Source organism: Hyaena hyaena, unplaced genomic scaffold, assembly GCF_003009895.1.
Source record: "Hyaena hyaena isolate Hyena2069 unplaced genomic scaffold, ASM300989v1 scaffold_192, whole genome shotgun sequence".
NCBI classification, from domain to species: domain Eukaryota; kingdom Metazoa; phylum Chordata; class Mammalia; order Carnivora; family Hyaenidae; genus Hyaena; species Hyaena hyaena.
In genome coordinates this window covers 383,192-400,184 of record NW_024080825.1, presented here as the reverse complement: position 1 = coordinate 400,184, position 16,993 = coordinate 383,192, and the positions used below count along the sequence as shown (strand labels likewise).

Below are 16,993 nucleotides of genomic sequence, written 5' to 3'. Positions count from 1 at the left end.
ACCAAGTTCCAAAGTAGCTCTTTTTATTATAAAAAATGGGACTGGTGAGGCAGGGACACATGCAGGGGATGGCAGAATCCCTCCGCCTCAGGCATGTCCTCCCTCCTGCAGGCAGAGGAGCAGGCTGAGGAGGGGCCCCAAGATTCCCAGCCTGGGGCCTGCCCCTGTGGCTCCGGCCCACTCAGAGTCGGGGGCTAGCACAGAGTCCTGGGGGCAGCTGCCATGCCTTCCTCTACCCCAAGTCCAGGCAGAGCAGCAGATGGCAGCATGTGTGGCAACACTGAGTTCTGGGGCTGGCAGTCAGACCCCCGTGCCTTCCTCCTGGGTCCACTGGACTGTGCCAGAGCCGTGGCAGCCAATAAGCACCATCTCCAGACTGTGGGGTTCCCAGGGCAAGGCCAGGCCCCCTGACCCGGGTGGGGGCTCTCCAGTACTAGCAGCCTCAGCCTGATTTTTGGGCTCTGGGGGCCCAGTCCTAGCCCCTTCCTCTGGAGGTGGGGAGCCAGGGGTGCTGGGCTCAGGGCAGAGCTCTGCTGAGGCTGGGGGCTCAGAGTCAGAGGTGGGGGTCCAGAAAGCTGTGGCTCGAGGCCAAGGGGAGCTCTGAGAGGCTGGGGGGCCCCAGGGCCAGGGTGCTACGAGGGGAGGGGGCCCTGGACGAGGGTGGGGCCAGGTCCCACTCAAGACCGAGCCAGCTGGGGGCTGCAGACAGTAGGAGGAGGTCCCAGTGTCCACACACAGAGGCTGCAGGAGCCCAGAGGCGCCGGCTAGGCATGGCCCCTCTCCTGATGCCCGAGAGCAAGGGCCCTCCCCATGAGGCGCCAGGACTTGCTGCACAGCCTGGCGAAGTGACTGCAGACCCTCCCGCATCTGCAGCACCTGCTCAGACAGCTCTGTCACCTTTAGGGAGTGAGGTAGGAAAGAGGGTGAAGTGAGAGAGGAGTCTGGACCTCGCACAACAGGAGTGCCTGCCCTCTCCCCTCACCTACCGCCTGCCGCAGCTTGTCCAGTGTGTCTGTGTTTCTTGCCTCGCTGGGCCCGAGGGGGACAGTGAGCAGGCCATTCTCTGCAAACAGTAGGATGGGGTTAGCAGCCGGCACCAGGGAAAGGACAGGCATGGGGTCCAGGCCTCTGCCCCTTGCTGGCACAGACCACATTGGCTTGGCAGAGCCTGATGCCAGCAATGGCCACTTCGAGCCTTGCCCCAGTTGGATTCTACCCAAACCCCAAGAGGCCCTTGGGCACGCTGCCCCCTGCACCTCTCTTCCAGACACAGGACTACTCCCAGGAGCTCATTATGTGGTCCACTCGCGGGGCTGCCTGGCCTGGGAGACACTTTCAATTCTGCTTCCCCCTTAGCCCTCTATCTTCCCCAGGGCCTTAGCAACATTATCTTTAACATGCACAACCGTACTGCAGACCAGAAGCTGAAGCGAGAACCAAGATCTTGCTGCTGCAGAGCTGACTACAGGGATCCAAACCCCTTCCCCAACTACCTTCCAACACCAAAGTGGTGGTGGTCACCAAAACGCCCAAACCGTGTGGGTTGGGAAGGACAAGGGGGCAAGAGTCTGTACCCTGCCAGCTTCTCAGAGGTTCGCAGAGCCAAGAGGCAGCCCTGCCTACCTGCCCCCCACCCCAGCCTCAGAGCGGGTCCTCAGTACCTGGTCCAGGGGAGGGGCTGCTGCTGCATTCCGGGCCAGGCTGCCCCATGCGGAAAGAGAACTTGGGCTGGTCAGAGCCACAGCCATCCTCAATGCCATCTACTACCCTATGGACACAGGTGCCCAGAAAACAGATCAATGCACAGGCAGCCACTGCAGTGCCCCAGTGTCCACACACAGGAGCTTCAGGAGCCTGGAGCTTGGGGCCCAAGAAAGGTAACACTTGGTCCCTTTCCCTAGGAGCTTTGCAGTTTTGGTAGGGGTCCGAGCTTGAGCAACAGTACATGGCAGGAATCCTGAGCAGTGAATGGCCATGGATCAAATGGTGAGGTAGGGCCCACAGGCAGGCGGAGTCCAGGAAGGCGGAGTCCAGGAAGGCTTCCTGGAGGAGGCCTGGGATTGGTTAGGATAGAAGGATGGACACCCAGGGGAGAAATGTGTCTGGCCTGGACCCCAGCCCTTATCACCACCATCTTTGCCAGAGCACAGTGGCCCAGGGCCCGCTTACCTGGGGCTCAGATCTGGGGGTACATTCCATGGCACAGAGGGTAACTGCAAACCCTCTAGGCTTCGAGGGTGAACAGAGGGGCCGGCCTCAGCTTGTGAAGCCCCTGCCCTGCCCGGCCGGCCTCTGCTCCTTAGCCTGGGCCGGGGCGCAGTTCGCCGCGGGGATAGCAACTTAGCAGCAGAAGAGGAGGACGTACATCCGGGGGACAGCAGAGGGCTAGAGGGCTCGTCCGCCGGGGCTGGTGAGGCTGTGGGGCCCTGCTCCCCATCCGTCTCCTTCTCTTCCAGTGTGGACATAAGGGTGTTGTCGCCACTCAAGGAGCTAGTGTCTGCCTAGGGACAGTTGGGCACAAGGAACCGGCCTGGATAACCCCTACCGTGCTTCAGTCACCTCCACCCCGACCTCATCTCCCTAAAAGGAGCCATCTTTGTTATGCCCAGGATCTCCCACCCACAGAGGGAGAGGCTGTTACTTGAGGCAGTGAGGGGAGGGGAGGGGGAGGGGGAGGGGGAGGGGGAAGGAGAACAGCTTTTCTGTTGCCACCACGAAGCCACCAAGCCCTGGAGGACTTTGCTGCCCTACAAAATTCTAGCCAAATGTGGATACATCACCCATCTACTTGGTCCCTCAGGCTAACCAAAGTATCCAGGAGAACACGGTGCTAAAAACTGGTTTGGAATAAGTGGTAGAAGCCAGGAAAATTCAAAGTCCTTCAGAGCAGTTCTCTCTCATGGAGCAAGGAGGGAGAGCCGTAGGGCTCTCCTCAGAGGCAGCCTGGAGGACTAGTGCCCAGCCCGGCCCTGCCCAGGGGCCCCATCCCTCATGTGTGGCCCTCAGCCTCCATCCCTTCAGACTCAGCCATAGGCCAGGGAGAGCCAGCAGGGCTGACGGAGCACAGCTGGGCTGGGCTCTAAAGGACAGTGTGGGTGTGAGGGGACAGGAGATGGGAGAGTGTAGGCCCCCCACAACATGTGGGGGTGTTAACACCAGGCCAAGCGATCACAACTCCTCCCCAAGCCCCAGCTCTGCCCACTTCACCAGCCACCACCCCAGCTCCCTCCGCATACATTTCCCGGCGTTCTCACCTCTGCGGAGCCTCCGCCAGCACCCAGGTTGTAGCTGAGCTCCCCTCGGAGGCCCCGGCTGAAGCGTGGGGCAAACTCGGGGTACAGCGCAAGGCTCTCATGCAGCCCAGTCAGCTGTAGACACTGCAGGACGCAGTAGGTCAGCCCCTTTACATCAGCATTGGCCTTGACCACCTGCTCCCGCCGGGGCAGCTCACAGCCAATCAGATCACCCTTCCCTGGGAAGCAGAAGCAGAGGTCAGCGAGCCCTGCCCCTCGGCCCACGCACAGGGGGTCAAGCAGAGGCAGCTGAGCTTCCCTTGTGAGCTGAGTGGGGCCTTCAGAGCCAAGACCAAGAGGGGCAGAGGGGCCCAGGCTTCGGCCGACCCCTGCTCCTTGTCGCTCTGGCTCCTCAGACAGACTTGGAGTGAAAAGCACTGAGACCCAGGAGCTTGAGCACATCTGGGATGAACGACACTGTCCTGCAACACATCTGAATTTTAGCTCTGAGACTACTGAGTGGTCAACAATTCTCATGGTTCCGAGGCTGACTGTAGATGGGAATCCGGGCCCCGTCTCTACTTACGGAATCATAACATCTACAGGAGACCCCACAATTCAGTATTTTTCGAGCCTCACAGGTGATTCGGGTGGGGCTCGTCCAGGAACCACCAGGTTAGTGCCCCACGAGGCACAGTGACGATGTCAGGCAGCCACGATTCTTCATCTCCCTGAGCCCTGGTGCTTGTAGGACAGATTTCGTATTGATCTGCGTCTTGGTGCTTTCTTGATCTTACCAGAAGATGTCAATATAGGATTTTCCCACCACCCAGCTGGGATTGCCACCTGGCCGACAGCAATTGTAAAATGGCATCAATTAGAGTCCAAATCCCAATCTCAGAGATGTTAAATTGTAGGGAAAATTTGTGCGTCTTACAATCCGTGAATTAGGGGGTCTCCAATCAGGGATGTGTGAGGAGTAAATGAGTTAGTGTAGGTCAAGTGACCGACACAGAGACGGTCAAAGTTTGTTTCCATTCTCTCCCTCTGGGCAAGAGTCCCCTGTAGACCGTTCCCAGCAGAGCACTCAACTGCCTTCACAAGGCCGCTCAGCCCACTGCCGGAGTTCGCAAGACTGGAAAGCGTTTCCTTACCCTCAAGGAAGAAGATGGATCACTGCTACCCCCCCACCGTGGGCTGCCTCATGCTGCCAGCAGGACTGAGCTTAGCAGCTCCTGTAAATGTTCATGGACTTTTGCTCAAACTTAAGTGTAGAAGCCATTGCTGTTAAATTGTATTTTCTTGGTTTCCGGCCATCCTTCTGGTTCCTTCTGAGAGCTGTTTGGATCTCAATGTGCTCATCTGATGAATGAGCTCTCTCCTGTGTGTCATCTGGAAGTAAGTGTGTATTTTTTGTCTTCATCCAAGAGGTGAGACAGGACCGAGAAATAGGGCAAGACCAATGACAGAGCTCCATGCCACTGGTCTCAGACCAGAGACTGCCCTCCAGGCTGGCATTTCAGCCGGAACCTCCAGCTCAGCTCTCCAACCCCCTCAGGTCTTCCTGGCACTGTCACCCGGCCCACTTCTCTTGCCTCCTTCCCCCACAACCGACTGTGCTCTCTCAGCTGTGAGTGCATACACAGAGCTAAGGGCAAAAAATGAGCGCTGCGAGCTGCACGGTGAGCCTCAGTGGCCAGCAGCAAGCGGGAGGCCCCTGCATGTTAAGCTAAGGAGGCAGGTGGGGGCAGGAGGGAAGGCAAAGCAGAAAAACAGGTGGTGGGGAAGCAGGCATACGGCAGGGCACCCAGAGCCATCAAGTCAACAGAGAAAACAATTCCTCTGGAACATACGGGCAGGGACAGGATGGATCTAAAGTGGCAGAAGTTCCAGTGTTGGGGACACAGGCAGCGGGGTGAAGACCTGAGGCACAGGCGGTGGACATTCTTGAGGTTCGTCTTAATAGTGAACATGATGATTCTGCAACCTGGTGCGCGGCAGCAGTGAAGAGATGTTCTTGCAGGACCAATGCCAGCTCCCAGTCACACTGCTTCCTCGGCTCCGAGATGAAAACCATCTGTTTAATAATCCGCTTGACAGTCTTGACCAGTCTGCAATTGTCAGAATCTGTCTGCTTGCCCTTCTGGATCTCTCCGTTTTCCAGCATTTCTCAAGGACTGCCAGGCATGTGTGAGTGGCCATAATTGCGTTTACTGAGAGTCCTGGCATAAAAGGCATCTAGGTCCGGAAGCCAAACTCACAAAAGACACAAAGTGAAAGCTGTGGCAGCCTCTCGCCTCTCTTACCTCCAAGACCCCCTTGATGGGATTTCTTTTTCCTGTTCCCTGTTGGAAGATCATCCTCCTCCTCCTCGGGAGAGGGGAGAGGGGAGAGGGGAGAGGGGAGAGGGGAGAGGGGAGAGGGGAGGGACGCACAGTAGCTGCGGGGCATCTGGTCTTAATTCTCCAGGTTGGTGACAAACCTCAGCCCCTCCAGGCGTCAGCCATCCCCACAGTGAGGATTCACCTCCCTTCCATCCCCTGTGTGAGGCCCTCCATTACCCAAGCAGATCACAGAGGTCCTGCCTGCTGGGAGCCTCCCACAAGCCATGGACACCCACAGCTGTGTTTCCCAGAGTGCTTTGCGTGTGCCTTCCTAAAGCCTAGGGTGTGCATCCCGCCATCCTGAAATTGTGCCCTTTTTTGGGGATACGGCACTCCCTCGAGCAAAGCTCCTGAAAGCACAGTGTATGAAACCTGAGGTTTAGGGTTGGCAGACTAGGTTCTAACCCCACCTGCCAATTCATGAGCCTCTCCAAGCCTCCCGCTCCCTCTGTGCAGAACAGGCACTACACCGGTGCTTGTGTCATGGGTTTTGTGAGGTTTGTGTGAGCTGAAGCACCTGAGGGCCAGCCCTGCGGTGAGACCCTTGGGATCAGCATTCCTCCAGTGTCCATGCCACAGCTACAATCTCTTCTTCCTTGTCCAGGGACTTAACCTATTTCCACCTCTTTCTTTTGCCAAGGGAAGTATATAGGCAGAGTCTGAGCCCTGCTGTCGCCCGCTGGGGCCCTGGGCCTGCTCTGTGACAAGCCCTAGGAAAGCACAACCCCCTCTCGTCTGACCTGGTGGAGGGGCCTGGCGAGAACAGCTCTCCTTCCCCTCTTATAGCCCTGCCCCAGCACTCTCTCCAGCACTGCTGTCCCCAGCATTTGATTTTTCTTCTTGGCAGGAACTGCTGATCCTCCTCAGCCCCTCATAGGCTGCAGGCTGGTGGTCCTCCACTCCCTCGGAGGCCTTGAACCCCTGAGGGATAGTTCCCATCTCCTTGTGTTGCCACCTGGTGGTCACTGGGTCCGCTTTGAGCCTTGCCCAGGGCTCCACGGCTTCTGACTCCTTCCTGGCTGTCTCTCCCCGGGGTGGCCTTGCCTGTGTCCCCTCTCCATGTTTCTGCCGCTGGGGCCCTGGTTCCACCCGCCTCCCACAAGCCCCCGCTTCCTCTCCTGCCCTCACAAACCTAGGATAGCAAGTACAGTGCCGCCCTTGAGCACCTCCATGGAGCCAGAGCAGACGAAGTAGAGGGCCTGGAGAGCGTCCCCTTGGTGGATGAGGTACTCGCCAGGTGTGCAGAAGGCAGGACGCAGGGCCAGGGACAGTGCCCGCAGGCAGCCGCGGCTAGCGGCCTCAAACAGAGGCAGCTGCAGAACCTCCTTGTGCAAGTGCATGGCGATGTCCGCGCGCAGCTCATCTGGGAGGCTCTGCAGCAGCTGTAGGGGGGAAAGCAGGTGCGAGCGGTTAGTGGTGGCAGAGTGGAAGGCAGCCTCTGGCCAGCCCCCTTTACCTCCATCCTGCAGGCCTCAGGAGCAAAGGGAGGTGAGGTGAGGTGGGGTGAGGTGAGGTGGGGAATCTGAGGCTCCATGCCTGTACCGGCAGGGAGGGCAGCTGCCTCTGCCTCGCTCCCATCACTTTAGCCCACCATGAGCTAAAGAGGAGGAGCTAGTCCTCCTCCAGGCCTAGGACTGGATATCTGTGAGCAGAGCCTCCAGGCCTAACAAGGGTGCAGAAAGGCCTCCAAGGCTTTTTGACTACCCTCTGCCCCAAACTACTGCCCCCACCCCACCCCAGGAGTGTGGAAGCCAGAATTCTGCGTTTCTCGCCCCCCAGCCCACTTCCGGGAACTTTAGGCCAAGTGCATACTCCTGGAAGGAGCAAAGGCTGGAAGGGCCAGCTCTGGAGGCCTGCTCACCTCAGTGGTGTCGATACCGTTGTTCACAGCCCACGTTGCCTGGAAGTACTCGAGCATGCGCTGCTTGAGAGGCTTGGGGATGCGGTGGATGCGGATGTAGTCTCGGAGGTCACGGGTGCGGCTGTGGTACAGAAAGCGGCGGGCGTACATGCGCTGGATGATGGCCGTCACGTTCCCAAACACCACCGCGTGCATCAGGGCTGGGGAGGGTGGCGACGAGAGGGAGTCACCTCCAGGCCCGGCCTGACACCACACTGGACACATCTGTCCTCCCCATCCCCCACCCATTCACCAAGGTTCCTAGGCAAGGCACGGGCCGCTCTGTGGCAGAGTCCTGCAGCCAGATGGGACACCCCTGGCCCTGGCTCTGTGTTCCTTGGGTCCCCAAAAAGCAGAAGAATCTCTGGGAAGGACCTTGGGACCCTGGGGAAAGGTGGGGAGTTGGGGCCACCAGGAGCCATAAATCTGAGAGAGGGCCCAGGACAGGGAGAGCAGTGGGCCTCACCGCCAATGAGCATGGTGCAGATGGAGAAGATCTTCTCGGTGTCCGTGTTGGCAGACACGTTGCCGAAGCCCACACTGGTGAGGCTGCTGAGCGCGAAGTAGAGTGAGGTGATGTAGGCGCTCCGTAGGGAGGGGCCGCCTAGGAGCTCCAGCCCCGTGCTGTTGGCCTCCCTGCTGACACTGCTGCAGTTGTCGTTCTGGGCTGAGCTGTTCCCTGTGGCAGGGTTGTGGCCCACCAGGTAGTAGGGGGTCTCAAGTCGGCGGGCCAGCTCCTGCAGCCAGCCTGGGGAGGGGACACAGCATGCCTAAGCCAGCGGGACGGCACCCACTGTTTACCCCGGAGCGGGGGACACATGGATGCAGACCTCCCCCTCCCCCCGCATGTCTTCCCACCACTTTTATCCCCTGCTGGCCCAGCACACCCTGTCCACCCCCTCAACCCTCAGCAGGTCAAATACGTGAGGATGAGGCTGTTGTCTCTCCAGCCGGCGTCTGTTGGTGCCGAGAACAGAGCAAGGCACATTACACCCTCTCTCCCGCGGCTGGCACTGGTCCCAGGGACCGCACCAGCCAGTCTTGCTCCCAGAGACAGAGAGGTGAGGCCGCCTCCTCTGCCCTGTCCACCCCGACTCCTCTTGTTCTTTCCCTGAGCTCACCTGCTCCAGAAGGCTGCTTCGCCCTCCCACGACCACACAAACCACCCAACCCCACGGTCGCGTTCTTAAGCACGCCGATGTGGTTGCATGCGCACGCACCATCAAGGCCACAGATGCGCTCCGCATAATTGAGGGGATGAGGACACACACGCGTGAGCACAGCCACAGCCCTTCACACGGGAAAAACCCGTGCGCACTTGGGAGAGAGACAAGGGCACACAGGTGCTTGCACTCAGACACCCAGGTAGGAGAGGCGAACATGAGCACGCAGGTGAGCACACTCAAAGGCCACAAACAGGCAGGCACCTGTGCACACACAGCGGCTCCCGAGCACACATGCAGACATGGGCCAGCCTGGGACACTGGGCAGAAGCTGGGAGTGCTCCAGTCTCCCCATCAGTCCCACAGTCTCTGGTCTGGACTCGGCAGGAGGCGGAGCTGAGTACTGGGCTTTCTCAGGAGCTCTGGCTACCCAGTCACTCTGAGCCTAGCTGGAAGGTTGTGGGAGTTCTAGGGTGTTGGATGGGGGTTCCTGGGGTCCACAGAGGTCTCAAGGATCCTGAAAGAGTGGGGAGTCATGGGGAGCAAGGGAGAGGGCAGATCTAGAGTGGAGACAGAGGGCAGATGCAGGGGCGGGGGGGGGCGGTGCTCAGGGTCTGTGGCTGCAGTGGAACTCACTCTCCACATGCGCTCTGCCCCTCACACCTTGACACACCTGGCCTGCCTGCTCCGCACTCTCCCTAACACCTCACACATACTGCTCCCTGCCATCTCCACGCCCCTCCCCACCCCCAGACCTGTTTATTCAGCAGTCTCACAAACACGTGCCTCATGCACACCTGAGTGCCATGTGATGAGGTTCAAACCGACAGGCTATGGGTTAGGGCTGGAGGACTTCCTAGAAGAGGGGACATTAGTGTTTAGTCTCCAAGGATGGGTGGAGTTTTGATTTAAAGAAACTGAGAGGAGGTTGTTCCTGATCTAGGGAAGGGCCATATTGGGTCATCCCTAGGGATGGTGACAAGTGCAAGCAGTAGCTCAGCTTAGCTGGAGTGTGGGGTTCACACTGGGGGCATCAAATTCCCAGCTAAGGAATTTGAGGAGATATGTTAAGGCCTGAGCCAAGGTGAGGACTCGTTCTCCTGTAACTCGAGGTGTGCTGTGAGGATTCACAGGAGCGTGCAAAACTCTTCAGTCGCTATTCAGCGGGGCCCCTGAGCTGAAGCTGAGTGATCGCCCTCAGCATTTAGTACAATTTTTTTGAAAATTCAGCCCATCTCCACAGGGCTAATGGGAATAGGGGGAAGGAACTCTATGTCCACGCCATGGACAGCAAGGCAGAACCCAGGCAGGGAAGCCAGGGACAGGGGCCTCCCACCAGAGCCATACCAGGAGGGGGCGCCACTCCCCCTCCAGAAATCCCTTCCTGGGCTGGATTCTAGGAGGTCTGGGTGTGGCTTTGACAGAGCTGGGGAGTCAGTTCTCTGCAGGAAGAAGGAGATGATGATGAGAAGGACTTGGAAACTCCCCTAAAGTGAGCTAGTACCAGCCTCAAATAGAATGAAATCACTCTAGAACTTAGGGTGCAAAAATTAACCTGAGTACCTGCAAAACAGCCATCCCCCCACTTGCCCACGTTCTCCACGGTGGGACTCAGAGTCCCTCCAAGAAGCCAAAGACATTCTTCACATCAGCTGAGCAGCCCCTGTGAGGTGGTCAGCACAAAGGAGCCACAGGGACATAAGCCTCAGAGCGGTCCTATTTGGGCGCCAACTGACCGGGGATTTGGTGTCTCAGACCACTTTGGGATCAGGGCTTTGCATCACTATTATCTATCTCCCAGCCCACTGACCGCGTCACTGTGTCCGCCTCCACCACAGCCTCCCTCTGGGAAGGGCAGGTGCCAAGGAGCTGGCGCCGCCCGCAGCAGCCTGGTTCCGTGTGCTCGGCAACTAGAGCTTTGGGGAATATCCAAGTGGGCCTTGGGGCCACACACCAGTCTCCGCGGGCTTGGCAAAGGAGAGAGGATTTGCAAGAGCCTCCTTGTCCTGGGGAACTGAGCGGAGCATGTTTCTAAGGCCCAGCTGGACTCCTGGTAACCCCACCAAGGAGCAGGTGGTCATGCAAGGCCATCTGAGCAGTGGGCCATCTGATGCCCACGGGCTGGAACAAGCACTAAAGCCGAGTTACTGGGAAGCCACCAGAGGGCTGGAGGGCAAGGGAGGAAGGTATGTTTGGGTTTGGAGCCTCACAGTATGAAGAGTTAGAACTGGCTGGAACAGAACGGTTCAGAGTTAGAGGAAGGATGGGGGTTGAGCTGGTGTAGTGGCACCAGTGGAGTCACAGGGAGTAAGGGCAGGGGAAGAGACAGGGCCCTGCCCGAGGAGGCTCACTGCTCAGGGCAGAGAGGAAGAGCAGTGCAAAGGGGCGTGGTCAGCAGAGCTGGTGCCACAGGGACTTCAAGGGGATGAGGGTTTGGCCCCAGAAGGTCACTGCAACCTGCGGTGTGCCATTTTGGGTGGAGAGGTGGGGGTGGGAGCCTTCCTGGCAGGAGTTAAGATGTGAGTGGGAGGCGAGCAGAGGGAGGAGTGGAAGTAGAGGTGAAGTGAAGGAGAGTGAGTACACCAGCAGGGCACAGAGAAAGGCTGCATTTTAGGCCTGGGAGTGGGGGAGGGGCGCAGAGAAGCAGCTGAGAGGGATGGGCCTAGATGTAACAAGAGAGGGGACAGGCCTTAGGGGCTAAGGTGTGGTGGACGGGATTCCGAGAGGGTGGTGGGAAAGCACCAGGCACCAGAAGTACCCAGGAGGGCAGCAGCTCCCTGCATGGCCTTCTCCTGAGAAGGGTGTGATTCTCAGCTGGGCAGGGGCCTGAAGAATGTGACAAAAGCTAAGGCCACAAGGAGGGCGTGATGGGTGAATAGGACTCCCCCGGGCAGCCCACCAGGCTTTCTCCACTATGCCTGGCTGCTAAAGAACAGGCCTACCTCAGGGTAGTGGCTCTGTCACAGTCACACCTCTCCGCGCGTGCGCGCGCTCACACACACACACACACACACACACACACACACATTCTTCTCACAAACACACATCTACTTGCATGTATGCCCTGGATACACATGCAGACTTGCACATAACCCTGACCCACAAACACACACGTGGACTCACATTTCCCTGACACACACACACTTGAGTAGACGTATTCCTCTGTTACATATGTACACACACACCTGCTCCTCTCCCCCCCACCCCCCACCCCCCACCCCGGGTAGCCTCTAGTACCGATCTCCGGCAGCTCCGAGGCACTGCTCTCGATCTCCTGCTGGCCAATGTAGAACCAGACACAGGCCACCCAGTGGGCGAGCAGGGCGAACACAGCCATGAGCAGGGTGAGCACCACGGCGCTGTACTGCGAGTAGCGGTCCAGCCGCGGGAGCAGCCGCAGCAGCCGCAGCAGGCGCACTGTCTTCAGCAGGTGGGCCCCAAAGTACTGAGGCGGGGGGGGAGGGGGGAGACAGGAAGGTTACCCCAGGGCCGGCCCCACCCACCCTGTCCCAAAGCCCACCCAGTCCAGCCACACTGACCACATTGACCTTGAAGGCATGTAGCAGGTCAAAGGGCAGCGCTGCGATGACATCCAGCAGGAACCAAGTGGTGACGTAGTGGAGGCAAATGGACTTTGGGGCAAATACCACTTGGCCTGACTTGGACACGAACGTGGTGCGGAAATTCAGCACGATGTCTGCAAGAAGTCGGGTTGGGCCTCAGCACAGGGTAGAAGACGGGCCACACTGTACTGGGCACCTACTCAGTATCTGACATTCTCAGTCCTCACAGAACTCTAAAGGGTGGATACTGTTATGCCTATTTGACAGAGGCAGAAACGGACTTGGAGAGGCTATCATAAGGTCAGTGTCATATAACCCATTAGCAGAAGAGACATGTTTGGAACCTAGGTTTGATTTCAAAGCCCATGGTCACAAACAGGGGGAGGGCATGGGGAACACTTGTCAGCAGGCACAGGAAGCCATGCAGACTATCCGGAGGGGTGCTAGGCACAGGGTGGGGTGGGAGGCACAGGGCACACGTACCAAGAATGAAGAGGACCTCCACGGCCAGATCACAGATGCTGGGGGCATTACGAGCAGCGCTGGGCTCCCGGGCTGTGCTCACACACACGCTGTAGGGCACCGTGACAGCCACATAGAGGGTGGCGAGCAGGATGAAGCCGTCCCAAGTGGCCCTCAGTGCCCCACAGTGCAGCAGGATGAAGGGTGACTTTCGGATGGCTGCTACTTTGTACTCGGGCAAGTTTGGCTTCTCCCCAAATACCCCCTGAATGAGGCCAGGCAGGTCCAGCCAGGGAGGACAGGAAATTTGCAGAAGCTGAGTTTGGATGGGGTCTGGGACAGGCATCCACCTCCTTTCTCCCCTGTATACTCAAAGCAACCTCTGACATAGGCATTAGAGCCCCCATGTCACAGATCAAAAGACTGAGGATCAAAGAGGCCACTGACTTAGCTGAGGTCACACAGCTGTTTAGGGGAAGAGCCAACATTGATCCAAGTCCCATCTGACTCCAAGGCCAAGACTCTATCTTTGATGGATCAGGCATCTGACAGTCCCCCCCTCAGTTACAACCCCCAAAGTGCTGGTGGGGCCTGGGTGGTCCCCTGGACATCTCTGTGGTGAGCTTAGTTCCCCTCCTCCATTTCCTCAGCTTGCCCCTACCCTGCCCTGCCCCCCAAACACACACCCTTATGCGCAATCCACCTTATTGAGCTTGTGCTTGCCCTTGGGCTGCTTCTGCAGGTGCCCAGACAGGTGGTAGAGCACAGCCCGGCTCCGCCGCCGGTTGGCATTGAAGCCTTTGGCTCCTGCCCGGCCATATCGGCGCCGGCCACCACCTGCAAAAGAGGGGCCCATGAGGATGATGGGGGGAGTGCCCACACACCTCAGCTAGGGTCTTGGGTGTAGGACACCAGTTGCTGGCCCGTGAACTGGTATGACTCATTGACTGGTTAGTCTGTTTAGAGTTGGGGGTCCAGGACCCTCACTCCCAGGACACTTGCCAACCCCACAACGGGCAGTCCTCTGGGTGCTTATAGATAATGCTCCCCAAGCCTGCTTCCAGGAGAAGGAGGTCTGAATTAAGGCAAAGGCAGGAGAGGATCTCCACAGGGCACTGAGAGAGTGGGGAGGTGGTGTCCCAGCTGGGGGTGGGCAGGGGGAATGGAGAGTCCCCCCAGCATCCCCATCTGTCCCCAGTGACAGCCTTGTGAGCTGGCCAAAGGCCTCCCGAGCCCTTGGAGGATACAAGAGGGGAAAGGTCCCAGAGACTAAAAGAGGGCTTTGGCCGGGACTCTCAGTCAGCTCTGTGTGAGGGAAAGGTACCAAGTGGGTCTGTGCTCAGTCCCACTAATTGGCCCGGAAATGGTACTTGGTGGGCACTAGTGGAATTTGTTTGCTTTCAGTTTCTGAGTAAAGTTGACTTCAAAACTCCAACTTTGTCTTAACTGGTCTCTTTGGAAACAAGCTTTCTATACCTGGGCATGTGGAGATAGGAGCAGCACAGGCCTCTCACCCAGCAAAGTGGAACTCAATGAGTGCAAGAGAGTGGGGAGACCTGTGAGCCCAAGCTGGGTGCCAAGGCCCCACCCACAGCAGCTAAAATCAACAGCCCCATGGGCACCCACCTCTCTCCTTCCAGCTGTCGGGGCCCCCTCGGTTCTTGGTATCACTGATATCCTTGTGAGAGACCAGGAAGAGGGCCACCTCCCCTTTCTCATTCTTTATGGGTATCACATCGAGGAGACACCAGAATGGGAGCCCTGGGCACAAAGACAGACTCAGCCAGCTCCCGTTCTCTACCTTGCCCGAGATGACAGAGGTTCCACTGCCACCCCCGGCCAAGACACAAGCAGGATCAGGGCTTTTCTGGGAAGGGAGCGGCAGCCTGGCTCCATTTAGGACAGGGCTTGATGGAACAGGGAGGGTGGGGGAGAGCAAAGGAGAGCAGAGATGACCGTCAGATATAGACCATTCATAGATCTGTCCTACTGAGACTGGGACATTTTTCCCTTGGGGTGGGAAACTCAAGATTGGAAACTGAGTGGAGACTGAGGCTGAGGGGGATGGAAGAGAGAAGCCAAGGGACAGCAGATGGGGTGGAGAAAGTAAGGGGCATGGGAGAAGACAGGATGGGATGGGGAGATGGAGAAGATGGGGATGGAACACAGGGGCAGTGGATGGAGTGAGTGCCAGGCTGGGCGAGGCCTCAAAAGTGAGGTGGGCTGGCCAGGTGGCCCCTCACCACTCTTCCGGTACAGGATCAGCTCAGCCTTGAACTCCTTGTGCTCATCCAGCGCCTTGCGGATCTGTTGGCGGACAAGCTCACTGGTGTCTGGCCCATAGAGGAAGGAGCAGGCGCAGCCCCGCTGCATGACCTCGGCCCGGGAGAAACCCGTGAGGTCGCAGAAGCCATCAGAGCAGTAGACCACGGGGAAGAGCCCCGCCACCTGGGCATTGCCCAGCACGAAGTTACTGTCTGCAAGAGAGCACCTCTCAGAGGAGGCATGGGGTGGAGGGGCACGGGGCTACCACCCCTCTTTCCTAAATGCCTGCAACCAAAGAGTGGGTGTCATAAAACCCAAGAATTCTGTGTGTTTGGTGGGGGGGGGGCTGGGGATTAGGGCAGGTGCTATTTATAAACAGGAATCAGTGTGTCTCCTGTGTACCCTGCCCTGCAAGGGTCCACTCCTAGCCATGTGTGTGTGTGTATATTCAGGAATCAACACCTGTGGACACTGAGGTTGGTAACTCCAGCCCCGTGTGGGAATTGTGCCCTCTGGATGGAGTCCTGAGCAGCTTGGAGTATACTGAAGGGTGGGATGCCCAAAGAGGGCTGCACAATCAGTTCTAGGCAGCCTCAGCCCCACCCCTACCTTGCCAGGTCCGTACATGGCTGTCTAGCTCCTCTCACTGGAACCCACCTGGATGGGAGGTGGTCCAGGCCACCCTCCATCCTGCACTTTTTTGAACCCCAGCTGCCTGACTGGGGCTCAGGAATTCGTGAATGTGATCAAGAATGGGGGTGTAAGAATGGTAGCTGAACAGCAGTGCCTGGAGCCAGGAATGTATTGGGGAGTGGGGGGCACTGAATCAGCAGGCTGCAGGAGCCAAGTGCAGGGCAAAGCAGATGGAGAAGCCAGTGTGTGTGTGTGTGTGTGTGTGTGTGTGTGTGTGTGTGTGTGTCTGTGTGTGTGTGTGTGTCTGTGTGTGTGTGTGTCTGTGTGTGTGTGTCTGTGTGTGTGTGTCTGTGTGTGTGTGTCTGTGTGTGTGTGTGCACGCATGTGTATGAGGGGGTGCTCAGTGATGGGCTCCCACCACCTATCAGGAACTGCAAGACCATGAAGGGTGCTAGGCAGAGACCTGGGAAGCTCCACTGGGGGTGAGTGTGAGAGAGAAGAAGGAAGGGGTTTTCACCGCTGTCCCTGTGCTCGGAGCCCTGGGAACCCAGGATCCAGAAGCTCTGGTTGCCTACTCCAAACTTCCCCAGTTTTGGTGGGAGTACCCAAACCTATCTTTTGGGGTCTAGAAGGGCCCTGTGGGTTTAGGCTGGTGAGTTTAGGTGGTGAGGTGAGCTTGGACAAACAGTGCGCTCCTAAATCCCGCCTACTCTGTCTCCTTTTGCAAACCTCTTTTCTAAATCCGTATTTTTGAACCCTCCGGCTGTCCTGTCCGCGAGCACCGCTCCTCTCCCTCACCCCTCACCCCGCCCCTCCACTTCTACGTTAGTCGGTGGGATAGCTTAACTGGGTGGCTTAGATTAGGTCGGGGTTCGCGCTCTGGCAAACAAATAGTATCCGGGGCCCCAAAGCCGGAGACTTCTGGCCGTCTTGCCCAGCCTGGGGCAGAGCTGACCCTGGACCTTTCGGGAACTGGCGTCTGGAAGGAGATGGTGGTTCTGGCTACAATTGGGGCTTTGGGGACAGAGGGTGAGAACAGGAAGGAGCCAGGCTGAGATGTCGGGGTGCGGGACCTGCGGGAACCCTGGCAGGGAACGGCTTCTCTGGGAGCCAGTGGAGTGAAGGTCAGACTCACGCGTGCCGTCGAAGCGCGTGGCGATGGTGTCCAGGAAGGTGTTCTGCGGCGCCAGGAGTCCCCGCATGGCCGGCATCTTAGGCGGCCCTGGCCGCCCGCCCCATCCCTCCGGGGCGCGGGGGCTCAGCGCCGGGGGAGGGCGCCCAACTCGGCCGCCCCCCACCGGGCCCCGCGCCCCCTAGCGCAGCCGTCGGGGGCTGAAACCCACCCCGGGTTCGCAGGCCCGGCCAGCAGCCGGTGCACGAGGGGGCGTCC

At 58.4% G+C, this 16,993-nt stretch overlaps 1 protein-coding gene across 4 annotated transcripts; it reads right to left on the bottom strand.

Annotated features, from left to right (window-relative positions):
• Positions 1 to 6: 6 nt before the first annotated feature.
• KCNH3 (potassium voltage-gated channel subfamily H member 3) lies at positions 7 to 16,841 on the bottom strand. 4 transcript variants are annotated; one of them, XM_039241460.1, is made up of 15 exons: positions 16,739 to 16,841; positions 14,949 to 15,182; positions 14,332 to 14,466; positions 13,409 to 13,542; positions 12,727 to 12,970; positions 12,220 to 12,377; positions 11,918 to 12,125; positions 7,984 to 8,265; positions 7,479 to 7,678; positions 6,750 to 6,999; positions 3,255 to 3,472; positions 2,170 to 2,501; positions 1,662 to 1,768; positions 987 to 1,063; positions 7 to 897 (listed from the first exon to the last, which is right to left on the bottom strand). In XM_039241460.1, exons 1-15 carry the CDS (start codon positions 16,812 to 16,814, stop codon positions 301 to 303), a joined length of 3,252 nt encoding a protein of 1,083 aa, XP_039097391.1. In that variant the 5' UTR covers positions 16,815 to 16,841; the 3' UTR covers positions 7 to 300. The 4 variants fall into 4 exon arrangements, with proteins under 4 accessions (XP_039097391.1, XP_039097392.1, XP_039097393.1 ...); XM_039241461.1 differs by lacking the exon at positions 16,739 to 16,841 and having other exon boundaries at positions 12,727 to 12,815; positions 14,949 to 15,010; XM_039241462.1 differs by lacking the exon at positions 1,662 to 1,768 and having other exon boundaries at positions 813 to 897.
• Positions 16,842 to 16,993: the final 152 nt, after the last annotated feature.

Bases quoted from the DNA above. Each gene is read 5' to 3' on its own strand.
- KCNH3 (XM_039241460.1), bottom strand. From the start codon at position 16,814: ATGCCGGCCATGCGGGGACTCCTGGCGCCGCAGAACACCTTCCTGGAC. The intron at 12,971-13,408 runs GTGGATTGCGCA...GGCCTCATTCAG, and splicing joins GCAAGCACAAGCTCAATAAG to GGGGTATTTGGGGAGAAGCC. The intron at 1,769-2,169 runs GTAAGCGGGCCC...CTGTGTCCATAG, and splicing joins CCCCCAGATCTGAGCCCCAG to GGTAGTAGATGGCATTGAGG.